Raw genomic sequence first — 17,402 nt, forward strand, 5'->3', positions numbered from 1 at the left:
TATAGAGGTGAGTCACTGTAACCAACTTCAAATTTAATTTTCTGTCCTCATCCTATCAGGAGATGATGCCCGTGGGCGTCACTATTGGTAGGAGGGTTGTGTCTTTGAAATACAAATTGTTCTCTCTGCTTTTATCTTCCCTCCGTCCTCCCCTGGTTTGTCTTTTTAGATAGAGTCTTACTTTGTAAGCCTGCTTGGCCTTCGATTTAACAGAGATCCACCTGCTTCTGCCTCCCTAACGCCGAGTGGCACCCTGCCCAGCTAAAAATATCTAGTGGGATGAGCAAGACAGTACCGTAGACTGGATTTGACCTTGGGCTAATTTTCCACCCACACTACCTGTTGTCAGAAATGCTTCCTTACTGTGTAACTTAAGCAAATCAGTCCTCTCTGAACCATCTTGAAGTGCGTTTGTAAAATGGGGCCGTGCTCCTTTATGCAAAGCCAGTGTGACCAAGAGTGTAAAACAGTAAGCTGGCACGAACTGGTACACAAGCCAGGGACCGCAACGCCTGCCTGTACTCTCGCGACTTTGGGGGTGGGGTTAGGGGAAGAAATATAACTAGATTCGCCACAAGATCAAAACTAACCAGGGCTACAACATAGACGCTGACTCAAAAGTCAGAAACACCACACGGTAAACGAAGGGGGCAGACTGGGCGGCCGTGGATCTGGGCCGTCTGCGGGCAAACAGCAAGCTGTCTGGCAGGCCAGCAGACGAGACGGCGACGCGAGAAGAAACAGGGGAGGAAAAAGGAGGGGAAAGAAGAGAGGAGGTAACAGGGCCCGCTCTCCAGGCGAGGCGCCAGCGAGAGGCCCAGACCCGCGGGGGCGCACGTGGCCTAGCGGGCGCAGCAGTCCCGGTGGGGCACCGAGACCCAGCAGCGGCGGAGACCGGCTGGGGGTGCTCGGAGCGCGGCCGTAGGGCCTTGAAGGCCGGACCGGGCGTCTTCGGTTCGTTAGGAGTTTCCGGGCCGCCGACACCTCCGAGTCCCGGCTCCCCCTCCCGGGCGGTTAGGGACAGAAGTCCAGGCCTCCGGCCTCTCCCCCTAGGGGCGGGGCCAGCCGTACGAGCCAATGAATGACCGCCCCTGGGGCCCCGCCCCGCCCCCGCCTCCGGAGCCGCGGCCTTCGCGGAGCACTCAACCGCCCCTCGCCCAGGCCCGGGGCCGCACGAGCGCCGAACCTCGGGCTGGTGAGTGCGCACCCCACCCCAGGGCCTCAACTCCAGCTGGCCTCCAGCCCGTCCCTTAGCGCTCGGGTCGCCGAGCCAGGCTCCGGGGAGTGACTCAGCGCGAGGAGGGTGGCAACTCGCGGGAGCTGGAGATTCGAACTGTTCAGGGCCCTGAATACCGGGATGAGTGGGGTGAACGGGTGTCTTCCGAGCTGGGCCTTGGGCAGTGCCGGGCTAGGGTGGATGGGAGAGGACTAGACTCGGAGCCTGGACAGGGCGGGGGAAGCCACGGCTGCACCGCCTTGTCTGGGCCGGGGCCACAGTGGGGGTGGGGTGGGGGTGGGGGGCGGGTCCTGAGCCTCTGATCCAGCGCCCCGCCTCAGGACACCAAGATGCCTGGAGAACAGCAGGCAGAGGAGGAGGAGGAGGAAGAGATGCAGGAGGAGATGGTGCTGCTGGTGAAGGGTGAGGAGGAGGAGGGTGAGGAGAAGTATGAGGTGGTGAAACTCAAGATCCCTGTGGACAACAAGGAGGTACGTGTTACACCCTGATTCCACCCCCACCCTCGAACCTGTGCCAGGCACAAGTCAGGAATCCTACCCCTCACCTTTTCCTGGATCTCAGATCTGGAATCTCAGGATTAGCAGCCAGATTAGCAGCCCATCCTTCTGCCCACTGTCCCGACCTGATCGGAGATGTTTTGGCCCACCGTGAGAGTCAGACGCGGTGCTGAGTGCTGCATGGGGGCACCAGGCTAAGTGGTTTCGGGCAGCCTGATGTCCGTGAACTCACAGTCCTGGATCCTGAGTTCAGATATATGGGAGTGGGTGAAGGCCAGAGGTGGGAGCATAACTCAGACTCAGGAGGGAAGATTGGCCGGGCAACAGTATCAACAGCTTGCATATGGCGTGCCAGACGCTATTCTAAGCCCCTCCAGTCTGGTTTGTTGGTAGTATTGACTCCATTTTACAGGTGAGGAACTGAGGCACAGGGCAGTTGGTAACTGACCTAAGATCTCAAAGTTAGTAACTGACTGCCCCAGACAGAAAGAATGGCCCTTTCAGAGGAGAACTACGAGCCAGTGGTTCCTCGTCCTGCAGCGTGGCTCCAGGTAGACTGGCTGGCAGGCCATGCTGGGAATCTGGGTTTTCTTCTGAAGGTATCATAAGGCTTTAAGGACATCAGAAGGAGTAGAGCCTGCCATTCGAGATATTTTAATTGTCACCAGCTATTTTGCCTCCCAGAGCTGCCAGGACCCTGGGCTGTTCCTGTCTGAGTAGCCTTGAGTCCAGCTGCAGTGCTCCCTGGGGTTTCAAGGCCCACCTTCCCGGGGAAGTTCTAGTACCCTCTAGTGGACGCGGTGAGTTGCTGGGAAAAGGGCCCCGTTCTCTAGGCCTCTTCCACTTTAAATTAACTATGAAGCTGTTTTTTCCGGCCTTCGTGGCCTGTGTCTTAGCACAGCCCGCCTTTCAGGCCCTGCTGGTCCTGCTGATGTCTGTGGTCTGTACATTAAGGGCCTAGGGCTCTAAAGCTTAGGGTAGACTTCCATCCTCGTCACCTACCTACCTGCTGACAAGTTCCTGGGCCTTGTGAGTTTTTCTTGTGGTTCTAAGGCTTGACCAAGGCTTTGCATGTCTGTATTATAGCCTGGCCCTCTTCCATCGGGACATGATCTCAGTCAAATGGCCCGGGTGGGCCTAGAACTTGTTCTCTAGTGCAGGCAGGCAGTCCTTTGACCTCAGCCTTCCTAGTAATTGAGTGAGATTTCAGGCCTGTGCAAAGCTACTCGGCTTTTCTCTGTGCCTCAGTTTCCTCATTAGTGAAAGGGAAAGTAGAGCAGTGTTTACGTCTTGGAGTTGTAAGGCCTGAGTGAATGCCAGAGTTAGAGCTGCATCTCACACACAGCACTGGGGAAACAGTTCTGTATGTTTTTCTTGGTACGTGTGGGTGAGTGGTCTGTGTGGAGGTGTGTCCCTGTGTGTGTGCCAGAGCGGGGCCAGGATGGCAGGTGCCTGCTCTCTACCTTAGTCCCTTGACAGGGCCTCTCACTGAACCTGGAGTTAGGCTGGTGGCCTGCAAACCTAGCTAATCTCCCCATATCCTCCCACCACAGCACTGACGGGTGCACAGCCCAGCTATTAGTTTTGTTGTTGTTAATTTGGTGTTTCTGAGACAGCATTTCTGTGTGTAGCTCTAGCTGGCCTGCAGCTTGATCTGTAGACCAGACTGGTCTGAAACTCCTACCTGCCTACCTCTGCCTCCCGGGTGTGATTGAAGGTGTGTGCACTACACCTGTCTCCAACCATTTTATTTGTTTAATTTCTTTGAGAGACAGAGAGAGTGAGAAACAGAGACAGAGAGAGTGAGAAACAGAGAGAGAGAGCGCGCGCACGCGCGCACAGACCCTCATGAGGAGGTCAGAAGACAACTTGTGGGAGTCAGTTCTCTCCTTCCACCATGGGTTCCAGGGACAGAACTTGGTTCTTGAGGGCTGCGTGACAAGACAAGCCTTGTTACCTGCTGACCTCCTCCCTTGTTTTTATCAAAGGCTTTTTAAAGCTGATCTCAGGTTGGACAGAGTTGAAGGCAAACTACCCCAGGCAATGGAAAAGGCTTCAAGAGAGGGTGTGTGCACTTTAGTGGCCTAAGTGGGGAGGTGACAATTCGTGGAGGAAGGACAAGAGCAAAGGGAGAAAGTGAACTAGAAAAGGTTTCATTGGGGCCAAAGCGTAAAAGGTTCTAAACACGACAGGGTAGCAATTTGGGCATGCTGTGTTCCATCCTGCTGAGACATGGCAAGTCTTAAGCCAGTCAATGAAAATAATCGGAGTTTCTATTCAATAGAATCTCTGGTTGGGTGTGGGGGTGTGTCAGCACCTAGAGTTCTTGCCTTCATGCAGAAAGTCGTGGTCCAGCACCACATAATCAGGCATGGTGGCGTATACTGTGGTTCTGCTACTAGGGAGGTAGAGGCAGGAAGTTCAGAAGTTCAGGGTTGGGGCCAGAGAGATGGCTTAGTGGTTAAGAGCACTTGCTGCTCTTCTAGAGGATCTAGGTTCAGTTCCCAGCGCCCACATGACAACTCACAACCACCTGTAACTCCAGTTCCAGTGCCCTCTTCTGGCCTCCATGGACACCAAACATTCAAGGCAAAACATTCAAGCACATCATAAATTTTTAAAAGTTCAAACTTATCTTCAGTTATGTAGTAGATTTAAGGCCAGCTTAAGCCTACATGAAACCCTATCTTTAAAAAAAGTAAAATAAAAACCAAACCAAAACAGCAACAACAACAACAACAAAAAAAGCTGGGTATGGTGGCTCATGCTTTTAATTCCAGCTGTCGGGAGGAAGGGGAAGACAGATATCTGTGAGTTTGAGACCAGCCTGGTCTACAAGGTGAGTTCCAGTGTAGCCAGGTGATTTTAGAGGAACCCTATCTCAAAACAAAAACCAAAGTAACAATTATAAAAATCTTGTCTGCTAAAGCTAGTGGCCTGCGTTGAAGTAACAGCAGCAATAAGAGGAAAGGGTGTTTGGGTACCCGCTGAACTAGCTGAAGCTGAGAGAGAAAGTCCAGCCTGTAAGTAATGTCAGGAAGCAGTCAAATCCTAGCTCTGCCATTTGCCTACTTTGCCTCAGTTTCTCCAAATGTAAAGTGGGATAACAAGAGCAGTGAACGAGCTGGCACGGTGGTAGGGAATGCCCTTTTTTTTTTTTTTTTTTTTAATTTTCTCAAGACAGGGTTTTGCTGTCCTGGAACTTGCTCTATGGACCAGGTTGGCCTCAAACTCACAGAGATCCTCCTGCCTCTGCCTCCCAAGTGCTTGGAATAAATGTGTTTGCTACTACCACACTGACCAGTGGGTGGCGAATGCCTTTAACCTCAGCATTCCAGAGGCAGACACAGGAAGATCTCTGTGAGTTTGAGGCTGTCCTGGTCTACATATCAAGTTCTAGTACAGTTTAGACAAGAGACCCTGTCTCACACAAACAGAACAGACCATCAGATGTCATTCTGGGATCGGGGTAAGTGGATTAGGAGGAGGGTGGGTTGCTAACAAGATAGCTCAATGATTTGTTATGTGGCCTCCCTTGACTGCTTTTCCTAAGGTACACATTAGCTATCTCAAAAGTGCCTTCCAACCAGCATGGTAGAATCTACCCATAATCCTTCCCAGTTCTAGTGAGGCCAAGGTAGGAGGATTGCAAGTTCCAGGCCAGTGTGGGCTGCATACATAGCTTGTGCTCGTCTGGGGGTGGCATCCAGTACCAGCAGACTGATGGTTACCTGTCACCCCGTGGCCATTCCTTGTTGAGAGCAGGCCTCAAGGGGCTGTGGATGAAACTGCGGGAAAGCTGGGCGTGTTAGGTTCAGTCCCCAGGCCTGTAGGAAAATGGGCCGCTGCTACACTCAGAGTATGGAGTAGTCTTTGTCTGCCTGTCCAACTCTGATCTGTCTGAATCTGAAATCACATTTGTTTGTGTGTGTGTACAGTGGGTACCCTGGTATGGGGGTACCAGTCAGAGACCAACTTTACAGAAGTTGGTTCTTTGCTTCTGCCAGGTGGGTCTTAAGGATTAGATTCAAGTCAGGGTTAGCAACAGGTGCTCTTACTAGCTGAGCCATCTTGCTAGGTCTGAGTGGAACTCAATAAATAAATAAATAACCAACCAACCTATCTTGAAGGAGTAGAAAATATCCCCTCCCCCACCCGCCAAGAAGGCTATATGCACAGTCTCACTTTCCCGAAACCCTGGAGTGCTTCTCTGTGTCTTTAGGACGAAGTTTTGGCCGTTACACTGGACGCTCAAAGCTCCTCAGTACGCTTGTCTTCTTTCTAATTGCCTAGCGCCCGCCTTGTGCCCAGCCGATCCTGAGCCACGCTGTGCAGGTCAGCCTACAAACTTGTTCTTAGCCTTCCCCCTGTAGTCTCTGGGTGCAGCTCTTCTCGCCTCAGATTAGATTGCTTCATTTTTACATTTCTTAGTCATCGAGATGGGAGTCTTGCTATGTATGGTCGTAGGCAGGCTCTGAACTTGTGACCCTCCTGCTTCAGCTTCCACACGGCTAGGATTACAGGTGTGTGCCATCACTATCCATTACAGGTGTGTGGACTTAATTTAAATATGTTTGAAGATCATGGGGGCTTGATAAAGTGGGATTCTTTGTTTCTGCAAAGCTCGAAGTGGAATCGAGGTCTTGTGGACTAGGTGCCACTGACCTGTATGCCTATGTATTGCCAGCATAAAATGAGGATTTAAAAAAAGTTTAAGATTTATTTTTATTTATGTGTACAAGTGTTTGCCTGCATGTATGTGTGCACCACATATGTGTTGTTCCCATAGAGGCCAGAAGAGGGCACTGTAACCCCTGAAACGGAAGTTTCAGATACTTGTGAATTACCTTGTGGGTTCTAGGAACTCAATCCAGGTCCTCTGCTACAGTGGCCAGTGCTCTTAACCACAGAGCAATCTCTTCAACCCCTAAAAGGAAGATTATGGCTCACATCTTGGGTGAGATTTAAGATTTAGGCTGTCCTCAAACCCTGTATAGCTGAAGAACCAGAATCCCCCTGGTTTACCTGCCTCTGCCTCACAAATGTTGGGATTAAGGGATGGAGTCAGCTGGAATTCACTGTAGAGTGAAGGCTGGCCTTGAATTTCTGATCTTTCTGCCTGAGTGCTGCTTACAGTGGCATGCCACCTTGGCTGGTGTCTGTAGTGCTGGGGATTAGGCCTTGGGCTTTGTGTCTGCTAAGGAACCGACTGAGCTACAGCTCCAACCTGAGCTTGTATATTTTTCACAAGTGCCCAGTGATTCTGACATGGCTGGGCTGTGGGCCACATCCTGTAGCCTTGGGGTGTAGGAAAGAGGAAGATTTTGACTAAGAGTTTAGGGCCTAGACTTCACACTTCAGATGTGAGGTTAGGATTGCATCATGGCTAGGAATGATAGACCTGAGTTCAAACCTTGGTTCTGCTATTTATTAGCTATATGGCCTTGGGTAAATCAATTGTTGTCTGTGACTTATTTCTTCATTTATGTGACAGGGCTGAAGTCTCTAGCACAAAGGATTGTGAAAATCTCATTAGCTTGTTTGGAGACAGGGTCTCACTATTTAGCCCAGGCTGGCCTTAAGCCATGACCCTCCAAGTATTACTAGGATGGTGGTTACCTCTCCTGGTCTTATTCACGTCTCAGGGAGCTAGACTCAGATCATTAGCAAGATTCCATTCCAGTGCCCAAGGCCCCTCCTGGGATGGAGATGATGATAACCCATGTTTTTCCCTTAGATATACCTATGACACTATTTAATTTCTGAATTAGTAAGAGTTCAACAATAATAGCATAGAACTATAACTGTATACTGTAATAAAATGGGAAGAATTTCTTTCTTTTTTAAATATTATGTATACAATATTTTGTCTGTGTGTATGCCTGCAGGCTAGAAGAGGGCACCAGACCTCATTACAGATGGTTGTGAGCCACCATGTGGTTGCTGGGAATTGAACTCAGGACCTTTGGATGAGTAGGCAATGCTCTTAATCACTGAGCCATCTCTCCAGCCCCCAAGAATTTCTTTCTTATATGTCCAAGAAGCCAGTGTGAGGAGGTCAACTTAAAGAAGGATGCTGGGGAAGGATCTAAAGGAAAGGCCATCTCCACAGTGATCTTATGGTGTCAAAAGCAGGGCAAGGGAGAAAAGCGACCCTGGGTAGCTCAGACTGGATCCCTACAGTGTTTACTTTAACATGGAAGTTTTCTTGGAGGAAGGTGGAGACTTAGAGAGAAACGTCTGTCTGGCCCTGGCTGTGAGTTCGGGGGAAAGCTGTTCCTCCCCATTATCCCTTGAGCTTTGTCAACTTAGTCTCTCTGAGCCTCCTGTTATTTGCTGTCAGGGGGTGGTCCCTGGGATCCCTGTGCTCAGCAGGTGGATGTAGTGGAACCAGCCTGAGCTACCCAGAAAACAAATAAATAAAAAATAAATAAGCAGATTAAACCTGCATGATGGAACACACTTGTAATCCAATGGTCAGGAGGCAGATTTTGTCCATGAGTATGAGGCTAACCTGGGCTGCACACTAAAATACTGTCTCACCTGACTGAGGAGTAACAGGAAGATTTACTGTAATAGTATGCATGTTATCAAAGTCTGACATGAGGCTCTCGACTACAGAAGCCCCTTTTGGGTCTACATTTCATGACATACACCCTGCCATGGATGCTGAAACTTTGAATGGTTTCAAATCGTGTGTGTGTGTGTGTGTGTGTGTGTGTGTATTTAGGTTGTTGTTGAGGTAGGTTCTTGCCATATTCTCCAAGCTGGCCCAGAACTGTGATCCTCCGACTTCAGTCTCCGGGGTCCTGGGGTTCTAAGTGTGCTGTCATACCTAGCCTGTGTTTCCTCCTTTAGGTATATACCTGTGATACAATTTAATTTCTAAATTAGGCATAGTAAGAGTTCAACAATAATAATATAGAACTATAACAATATAATGTAATAAAACTTGTTTTAAACTTACAAATTGTTTATTTTTGAAATTTTCCACTTAATATTTTCAGACCATGATTGACAGCTGGCAGTTGAAATTGGGGAAAGTCAGCTAAGGGAGGACTGTTGTCATTATTAAAGCCAGAGTTCTCTTGGCTGATTGCTAGGTCCCCACGTGGTCATATTCTAGCTTGAATTCAAAGCCACTTCCTTTTTGATTTATTTTTTGTTTTGTTTTGAGATAGGGTCTCATTATGCAACCCAGCTGGCCTGGAACTCCTGTAGACCAGGCTGTCCTTGAACTCACAAGAGGCACACACGCGCCCCCCCCCCCCCCCCCCCCCCCCCCCCCCCGGCTGAAATTAAGTCATGTGCCACCCGCACCTGGCCCCAGTTTCTTAGGATAAAGGACTGGTGGTCTTCAAGTTGCTCTTCTCTAGCCTGTGAAAGAGTAGGTCCTGTTCTCTGTCACTTACTGTTTCTTGTGGTGTTTCCTCTTTAAAAAAGGAGGGTGTTGGACTGAATACAGGAGAGGAGAGGCAGCACATGGCTTATCCTGTGTGCCAAGTGATTATCTGATCATGAATTAATGATTTTTTGTTTGTGTTTATTTTATTTATTTAGAGATAGGGTTTCTGTGTGTAGCTTTGGAGCCTGTCCTGGAACTCACTCTCTAGACCAGGCTGGCCTCAAACTCACAGAGATCCGCCTGTCTCTGCCTCCCAAATGCTGGGATTAAAGGCGTGCACCGCCACCTCCTGGCTCAATGCCATCATTAAACTGTAAAGTGGGTAAAAGAAACTGACATCCCACTGGATCCACTTTCTACTAGGTTCCTGGGCTTTGGCCAAATAGTCTCTTTTGTCAGGTTAGAGCAGTCGCCTCTTCACTGGGCTCTGGGCTCTGTCTTTTCTCCTTCGTTTTGAGTTCCTAGAGAGAGCATGTTAACATGTGTGAGCTAGTCATTTTCCTGAGGAAAATTCTCAGAAATCCCAGCCTTCCCCGTGGCCAGGGCCCCGTTTCCCTCCTGATAACTTGGCCTTGTCACAGTGTCTTCCTAGCGTCCCCTACATCGGCAGCATTCTAGCAGAACCAGCAGTCTTAACTCTTTGGTCCTGTAAGCAGGATTCTTCCCAGGGCTGGAGGAAATTGGTAGCCAAGCTCACTGACACTGCTGTGTCACCAGCACCAAGGTTTTGAAACAGGGTCCCCATATGTAGCTCAGCTGGCCTGGATCTCTTGATCCTCCTGTCCCACTGCTGGTTTTTCGGGCACCTAGCACTTTTTGTTTAATTGCAAATCCCCAGTGCTGCTTAACTCTATAACCTAGAATGTGCCCAATAAACTTTATGAATTAATACAATTAATACAATGCCACCCGGCATTGTGATGTATTAACTCTTTATGTAAGTGCACAACCACGGAGGCAGGCTCAGTTTCCTATTTTACAGGTGGAAGAAATGAGGCTCAAAAAATTTGCAGTGTGCGGGAGACCAAGGTTTCCGCTGAGGCCTCTTAAGGTTGACCTGTCCTCCCTCTCCCTGCAGGTTGCCAGCCAGATGCCAGCGCCGTCGGTCGACCCGGCGCGGCCCCACGCGTGCCCAGACTGCGGCCGCGCCTTTGCGCGCCGCTCCACACTAGCCAAACATGCGCGCACGCACACGGGCGAGCGTCCCTTCGCGTGCACGGAGTGCGGCCGGTGCTTCTCGCAGAAGTCGGCGCTGACTAAGCACGGCCGCACGCACACGGGCGAACGACCCTACCAGTGCCCGGAGTGTGACAAGCGCTTCTCCGCCGCCTCGAACCTGCGGCAGCATCGGCGGCGTCACACGGGCGAGAAACCGTACGCATGCGCACACTGCGGCCGGCGCTTTGCGCAGAGCTCCAATTACGCGCAGCATTTGCGCGTGCACACGGGCGAGAAGCCTTACGCGTGCCCGGACTGCGGACGAGCCTTCGGCGGAAGTTCGTGCCTGGCGCGCCACCGACGCACGCACACGGGCGAGCGCCCGTACGCATGCGCCGACTGCGGCACGCGCTTCGCTCAGAGCTCGGCGCTGGCCAAGCACCGGCGCGTGCACACGGGCGAGAAGCCGCATCGGTGTGCCGTGTGCGGCCGGCGCTTCGGCCACCGTTCCAACCTGGCGGAGCATGCGCGCACGCATACGGGCGAGCGGCCCTACCCGTGCACGGAGTGCGGCCGGCGCTTCCGCCTCAGCTCACACTTCATCCGCCACCGTCGCGCGCACATGCGGCGCCGCCTCTACATCTGCGCGGGCTGCGGCCGAGACTTCAAGCTACCCGCCAGTGCCACAGCCGCCACGCCCACCGAGCGCTGCCCGGAGTGCGAGGGCAGCTGAGCCACGGCGGGGCAGCGAGGGCCACTTGGGATTTGCACCCGAATGGCTGCTTCCACGCTTGCACCTGGGTCGGGGTGCTTTGGGACTGGGCAACAGGGAGTGCCCTGTTGGGATCTCTAGAAACCGTGCCCCGTCCCCAGCTACATTCCCTTGGCCCTTCTGAGTGAATAAAGTATTCTATCCTCACTTCACTGGTGCCTGTAAGTGAGGTGGGTGGCAAGGGGAGGAACACCAGGTATGGAGCAAAGTGGGGTATAAAGTAGCCTGAAGGGATTCCGGGGACCGGGAGACACACACCTTGCTTTGGCTATGGCTCAATCTCAGCTCTGAAAAGAACCATAAACAGGACATGTCATGACATGTTCTACAGCCTTGGGGGATCAGTATGACAAATGGGGATAGGGTTATGTAGATGTAAGAACTCACTTAAGTACATTAACTTTACCCACATTTATTTAGGGTCTAAGTGGACCCACTACTCATATACACCAGGCAGGTCTTACACTCTGGGGAATCGCTTTCTGCTTCCTGAATCCTGGGATTACAAACTTGTACCACCACGGCTGGCCCCAAACCTCATTTTATCTTCACTTTTGCAGACAGCTAGTGAATGGCCTAACAAGGAAATTAGCAATCCCAATCCGGTGTTCACCAGAACTATGATGGGGAAAGTAGGCAGTGATTCAGCCCTGGGGTGTGTGTACATGCGTCCATACACATTTAAAAAAAAAATTTTTGCAGAGGCTCTGAGTTCCATTCCAAGAATCCATAACTCTAGTTCTAGGGGATCTAAAGCTCTTGTCCAACTTCACGGGCACCAGGCACTGACATGGTACACAAACACACATGTAGGCAAAACATTTCATTATAAAAAAGTTTTGGTTTGTTGCCCAAACTGCCCTCAAGCTTGGATCCTTCTGCTAGGGTAAGTGCCGGGTGTGATATCTGAGTCCAAGGCCAGCCAGCCATAAGTAGTGAGGTCTTGTCTCAACAAACAACAAAAAGACCCGCCCCAAAGGAGCAGAAAGTGTGCTAACCGCTAAGCAATCTGCAACCCCAGGAGTCATGCTTTTCCCCTGTGGCGTACACCTTATTTCCATGGTACCATTTTTATTCATTTGGGAATATCACACAATGCACCGTTTACTCTCATTTTCAGTTCCTCCCAGGTCCACCCTCCAGCTTGTGCCCTCACCACAAAAAGATAAAAATGCATCAGGTTCAACAGGTCCAATTTGCATTGCCCATCCACTACTCACTGGAGCATGGCCAAACGCCCAGTGGCCGGCCAGCCCCTTAAAGATAACCGAGTCGTTCCCCACCTCCCTCCAGAGGCCATCAGCTGTGAAGAGCTACACTCCAGCATCCCTGTTAGAAGTCACCTTTTAAGGTTTGTCAGGATGGTGGCGCACGCCTTTAATCCCAGCACTCAGGAGGCAGAGGCAGGCGGATCTCTAAGGCCAGCCTGGTCTACAGAGCGAGTTCTAGGGCAGACTCCAAAGCTACACAGAGAAACCCTGTCTCAAAAAATAAAACAAAAACCCAACAAGATTCAGAGGGTTTGGGAATATAAAATAAAGCAGTTTAATGATGACTTACTTGCTTTACCTGGGAAGGCAAGAGGGGCAGGAGAGGGTGCTGGGAAACCCTCACTTCACTAATGTGCAAACAGGCTGAGGGGCAGATAATCACTACTACTGCTTTCTCTGTGTGACCCTGTTTTGGGGAGGCAGGCCTAACAGTCTTAGGGGAAGGGGGGGTGCCTTAGGTTACACACCACATAAATCATTCACACAGTACCACCTCGTTGCAGAGGAAGAACAGAATTAGCCAGGTGAGAGGGGTGGGTGGCCTTTACTTGTACCAAGGGACCAAAGAGGAAAGGAAGCTGTATTCTGCACTCATCAAAGCCTTGTGGCCCACATTTACTTCCGGTTCTCTGCTTTTGTAAGCCTGCTTCTCTGAAGGCCCTGAGATGTTCCACCTAGCCACCCAGGAAAAATCTAGACGTCGTTGTCATGTATCATTTTATTGAGAGAGAAGAGACCAGGAGATTATCTTTTGGAAACCCGGGCCTCAGACCTATGACTCAGTTAAGAACGGACTAGAACGAGTCCATCTCTGCTGTTCTGACACTGTTTCCTAGGTGGAGGCCTGGCTTTCAAACTCAGAGGTAGGTTCTGCAGCCCCTACAGCCTGGTTTTCGGGGATGGCCCCGTGGGGCAAGTCTGTGTACTTGCAGGCAGAACCTCGGGAGAGATGGACTGGGTAGCGTCGTCGGTTGGTGTCCATTTTGGCAATTACTGCTCGAGGTAAATCCACACGACAACGGGCTGCTAATGCCACCAGGTAGATGAGGACGTCGCTGAGCTCCTCCTGAAGGGCTGCTCGTTCCTTTGGCAGCCAGGCTTGAGGACCAGGCTCTGCATCAGACTTCCACTGGCTGGAAGGAGAACCGGACAAACACACAGCTTGCTAGCTGAGCGGGCCTGTCTCCAGTCTATCAAGTATCACACTCCCAGAGCCCAGAAAATCCCACCAAGGACATCTACCTGCCTGTGCTCTGGAGAAGCCAGGTGGGGTGGGGAAGAAGACTTAACAGGTAACAGCCAAACCCCATGACTCCACCCAAGCCGAGTGGCCAAGAGAGCACTGTTGAGATGCTTGGGGGCTCAATTCTAGTGTTCTCTAGGCTTAGCTGCTGCCCTTCCACACCAAACCCCAGGCCTAAGTCAGTGCAGAAGCTGAATTTATCTTCACGTCATCTTTACCCACTCATCTCCCACCCAAAGCCACTTCACCTTCTCTGTTTGCGGTCACTGCTTTCTCGCACACCACCTGCAGAGTCCCCAGATTTTCCCCTTCTTGATCCTTAGGTATCAACTCAGAGGTCACTGCCTCAGACACCCTCCTGTCCACTCCCAACACAGCTTCTTAGGTAGCCGAGGCAGAACACCCACTCCTCCAGCCGCTTCCTCTCGAGTGCTGGGATTGCATCTCACACCATCACAGCTGCCTCTGTTTTGTCTGAACCCTGGCCACAGTCACCGATCATTTGAAATTAGCTCCTGATTATCAGTCTCCTTCCACTAGGACCGGAGTGGGCCTGGTCCAAGGCCCCGTCTAGGTTCACACCGCCTGTTCACTAGTCTGCTCCACCCCATCCTCTCAGACATCCAACTGCCCTGCAGGCAGAGATCTTTCTGTGATTCCGGTTAGATCAGGCCTTCTGTCTGGACGCCATCACCTTCTAGCGCCAACCTTCCCTGCCTGGGTTTGTCTCCCACAGTTCCTTCTACAAAATGCTTACAAGGCCATCATATACTTGGGGCATACCGGACAACAAGAACAGACACAAGATCCCTCATACTGAATTTGTCTCTCAGAATTTAACTTGCCCTTTCTTGTCTCACTACTTTTCTTTCTTCAACAATTTAGCTACTGTTCAAGTATGTGTGTAAGCACCTGGGTGTCTCTATGCACTGTGTATATGCAGGAGCCTCCAAGGCCAGAAGACAGTGTCAGGTCCTCTGAAACTGAAGGGAGTTATGACCTGTAACAGGAGTGCTGGGAACGGAACTCAGCTCTTCTGCAGGACCAGAAAGTGCTCTGGAGACCTCAGCAGCCCCTTCACCACCTCTGTAAGTGGGAGCTCCCCACCTGGCTGGTCACAGGGCAGGTCATGTTTTGAGATTCCTTATTCTCAGATCCACACAGAAATAAATGTGAGTGACAACCGTCCTTAGACCTAGGTCGGCTTCACTGCTTCTGCACTTTCTCTCCCCAGAAACTGGGCACCTACACGGCTGGGACCTATCTGTCTGTCACCTGCATGTCCCCAGCAGTAAGGCAAATAAAAGCCACCACTGTGTTTGAGGCTCAGGTACATGCTACCCTCCCCAAATCACAGCCCCTTCCAGGAAGCCTCCCATCTACTCACAAGAGTTCCGCCAGCTCACCCACTTCTCCCACCAAGGCTAGGAGCAGGTTCCGAGGTCGGTGGAACTGCTCCCAGTCCCGTTCAGCAGCAAATTCTGCATGGAGACGTCGGCTGGAAAGAAAGAAAAGGGTGGGGTGTTAAAGTCAGGGTTAGAGGGCGAGGGACAAGCCGCACGGCCCTGGCAGGTAGCAGGTCAGGTCTTACATATAGATGGGGCACAGGACTAGGAATCCCAAAGTCAATCTCCTGGATGTTCTTAGGTACTACCTCTTTTTTTGTTTTGTTTTGTTTTGTTTTTTGAGACAGAGTTTCTCTCTAGCTTTGGAGCCTGTCCTGGAACTAGCTCTTGTGGACCAGGCTGGCCTCGAACTCACAGAGATCCGCCTACCTCTGTCTGGGATTAAGGAGTGCACCTTAACAAGAGTTTCTCTCTAGCTTTGGAGCCTGTCCTGGAACTAGCTCTTGTGGACCAGGCTGGCCTCGAACTCACAGAGATCCGCCTACCTCTGTCTGGGATTAAGGAGTGCACCTTAACAAGAGTTTCTCTCTAGCTTTGGAGCCTGTCCTGGAACTAGCTCTTGTGGACCAGGCTGGCCTCGAACTCACAGAGATCCGCCTACCTCTGTCTGGGATTAAGGAGTGCACCTTAACAAGAGGATGCACTTTTGAGGCGTCCCCTGGGAGCCTTCCTTGATATTCTACAAGAAATAACATCTCTGTACATTTCAGCCTCCCCTGTCCTACTACCCCTCACTCTTGGGTGCAGAGATACTATCAGACTTCCGTTATCTCCCTAAAGTTGTGGACTAAAGGTTGGTACTACCATGCCCAGGAGCGTCACCCATTTCCCCCGGCTTCAGATGTGCACCGTGCAGATGGGGTTTAGCTAGGCTCGCCAGAGGTCCGTCAGGAGGACCCCGACGAACACGAGCGTGTTGTTCTTGCAGGCCACGTGCAGAGGACCGTCCCACTACGACAAAAGGGTCTAAGTCTCCACCCGAGGCTGGACAAGGACTTGCTTACATGTCCTCAAGCGTGGGCTCCGGGCTGAAGCTGAACGGGCCGGCAGCAGCAGAGTTTTCTTGTCCCGCATCACCGTCCGCACCGCCACCGGCTTGGGACATTCCGCCCACCAGTCCCCGCCACGCCGCAGCTGGCAAACCCCGCGCCACGTTCGGAGTCGCCTCCAGGGTCCCGACCAATCCCAACGCCTTGGTGCGCTCCCGGGGCGGAGCCGGAGGAGGATCCACTCAGCTACGTGGATTTTGTTACGGTCCGTCCCCCAACCGTACTGGACCAATCTGAGGGAGCTTCAAGAGTGTTTTCCCCGCCTGCTCCCTCGAGTTCTTCCGCCCGAGAAAAACTTCTTAAAGGGAACGGAACCAGTTCTGTCTTGAAAACAGACTAGGGCAGAAAGACATTGTTTGCTTAATGGGCGCCAGAGGGCGCCAAAGTGAAATGGCAGGCGCGGAGGAGGCGGGTCCACTGTAAGCAAAACCTTGAAAGTGACTTCTCCTCCTCCTCCTTTTTTTTTTTTTTTTTTTCCCGTGACAGGGTTTCTCTGTAGCTTTGGAGCCTGTCCTGGAACCAGCTCTTGTAGACCAGGCTGGCCTCGAACTCACAGAGATCCGCCTGACTCTGCCTCCCGAGTGCTGGGATTAAAGGTGTGCACCACCACTGCCCAGTGAGTGAAGGATCTTGAGCATGCCTTGTCTCTTGGTTAGGAAACTGCTTAAAGTTCTAGAACAGCCTTCCCACAATTTGAAAGAGGCTAACAAGAAAGAGTGCAGACTGACAGACACAAGGAGGACCCAGGCTTTGTATTCCATTTCAGCCTTCTGCCCCAATGGATTCTAACAATTGGAAGCGATTAACCCTTCCTTGTCCTACAGGAAGAGGAAGGCACTCCTCCTCTTCACCTGCAGCATAGAATACAGGATACTGAAATTTGTGGCAGGTAGTTAGGGTCTGCTCTCTTCCCACCTTTCCAGCTCTGTGGGTCACTATCACAGCCTTACACAATACACAAGAGGACACCAAACTCGTTTATATTAGTGAGTTTATGAACGTTTTTTTCCTCTTTTATTTAAAAAAAAAACAACCCGTAGTTGGTGTGTGTGTGTGTTCTCTGCATGTATGTCTGTGGACCACTTGCGTGCCTGGTGTCCAGGGTGGCCAGAAGAAGATGTCAGATTCCCTGGAACTGAAGTTAGACAGCTGTAAGATGCCAGTGGGTCCTGGGAACAGAACTGAGGTCCTGTAAGAGCAGCAAGTGATCTTATCCTTGGAGCCATCTTTCCAGCCCCTTAAGAATTTTTCTTCCTTAAGATCTATGAAGAAAACTATGTGTATGCATGTGTTTGAGCATGTGCACATGAGTAAAGTTGTCCACACAGGTCGGAGGTGTGGAATTCCCAGAAGGTAGAGTTATC

The 17,402-nt window shown here is 51.2% G+C and overlaps 2 protein-coding genes across 3 annotated transcripts; one reads left to right on the forward strand and one right to left on the reverse strand.

Moving 5' to 3' along the window:
* Positions 1 to 581: 581 nt before the first annotated feature.
* Positions 582 to 11,216, forward strand: Znf771 (zinc finger protein 771). 2 transcript variants are annotated; one of them, XM_050165902.1, is made up of 3 exons: positions 587 to 1,195; positions 1,558 to 1,707; positions 10,218 to 11,216. In XM_050165902.1, exons 1-3 carry the CDS (start codon positions 1,082 to 1,084, stop codon positions 11,028 to 11,030), a joined length of 1,077 nt encoding a protein of 358 aa, XP_050021859.1. In that variant the 5' UTR covers positions 587 to 1,081; the 3' UTR covers positions 11,031 to 11,216. The 2 variants fall into 2 exon arrangements, with proteins under 2 accessions (XP_050021860.1, XP_050021859.1); XM_050165903.1 differs by lacking the exon at positions 1,558 to 1,707 and having other exon boundaries at positions 582 to 1,195.
* Positions 11,217 to 12,610: 1,394 nt separating this feature from the next.
* Dctpp1 (dCTP pyrophosphatase 1) lies at positions 12,611 to 16,186 on the reverse strand. The gene is made up of 3 exons (XM_050165905.1): positions 15,994 to 16,186; positions 14,971 to 15,081; positions 12,611 to 13,473 (listed from the first exon to the last, which is right to left on the reverse strand). The coding sequence occupies exons 1-3, from the start codon at positions 16,092 to 16,094 to the stop codon at positions 13,173 to 13,175; spliced, it is 513 nt and encodes a 170-aa protein (XP_050021862.1). The 5' UTR covers positions 16,095 to 16,186; the 3' UTR covers positions 12,611 to 13,172.
* Between the last annotated feature and the right edge of the window lie 1,216 nt (positions 16,187 to 17,402).

The sequence above is a fragment of the Alexandromys fortis genome, unplaced genomic scaffold (assembly GCF_014885135.2).
Source record: "Alexandromys fortis isolate MF-2015 unplaced genomic scaffold, M_Fortis_MF-2015_v1.1 scaffold_146, whole genome shotgun sequence".
NCBI lineage: Eukaryota > Metazoa > Chordata > Mammalia > Rodentia > Cricetidae > Alexandromys > Alexandromys fortis.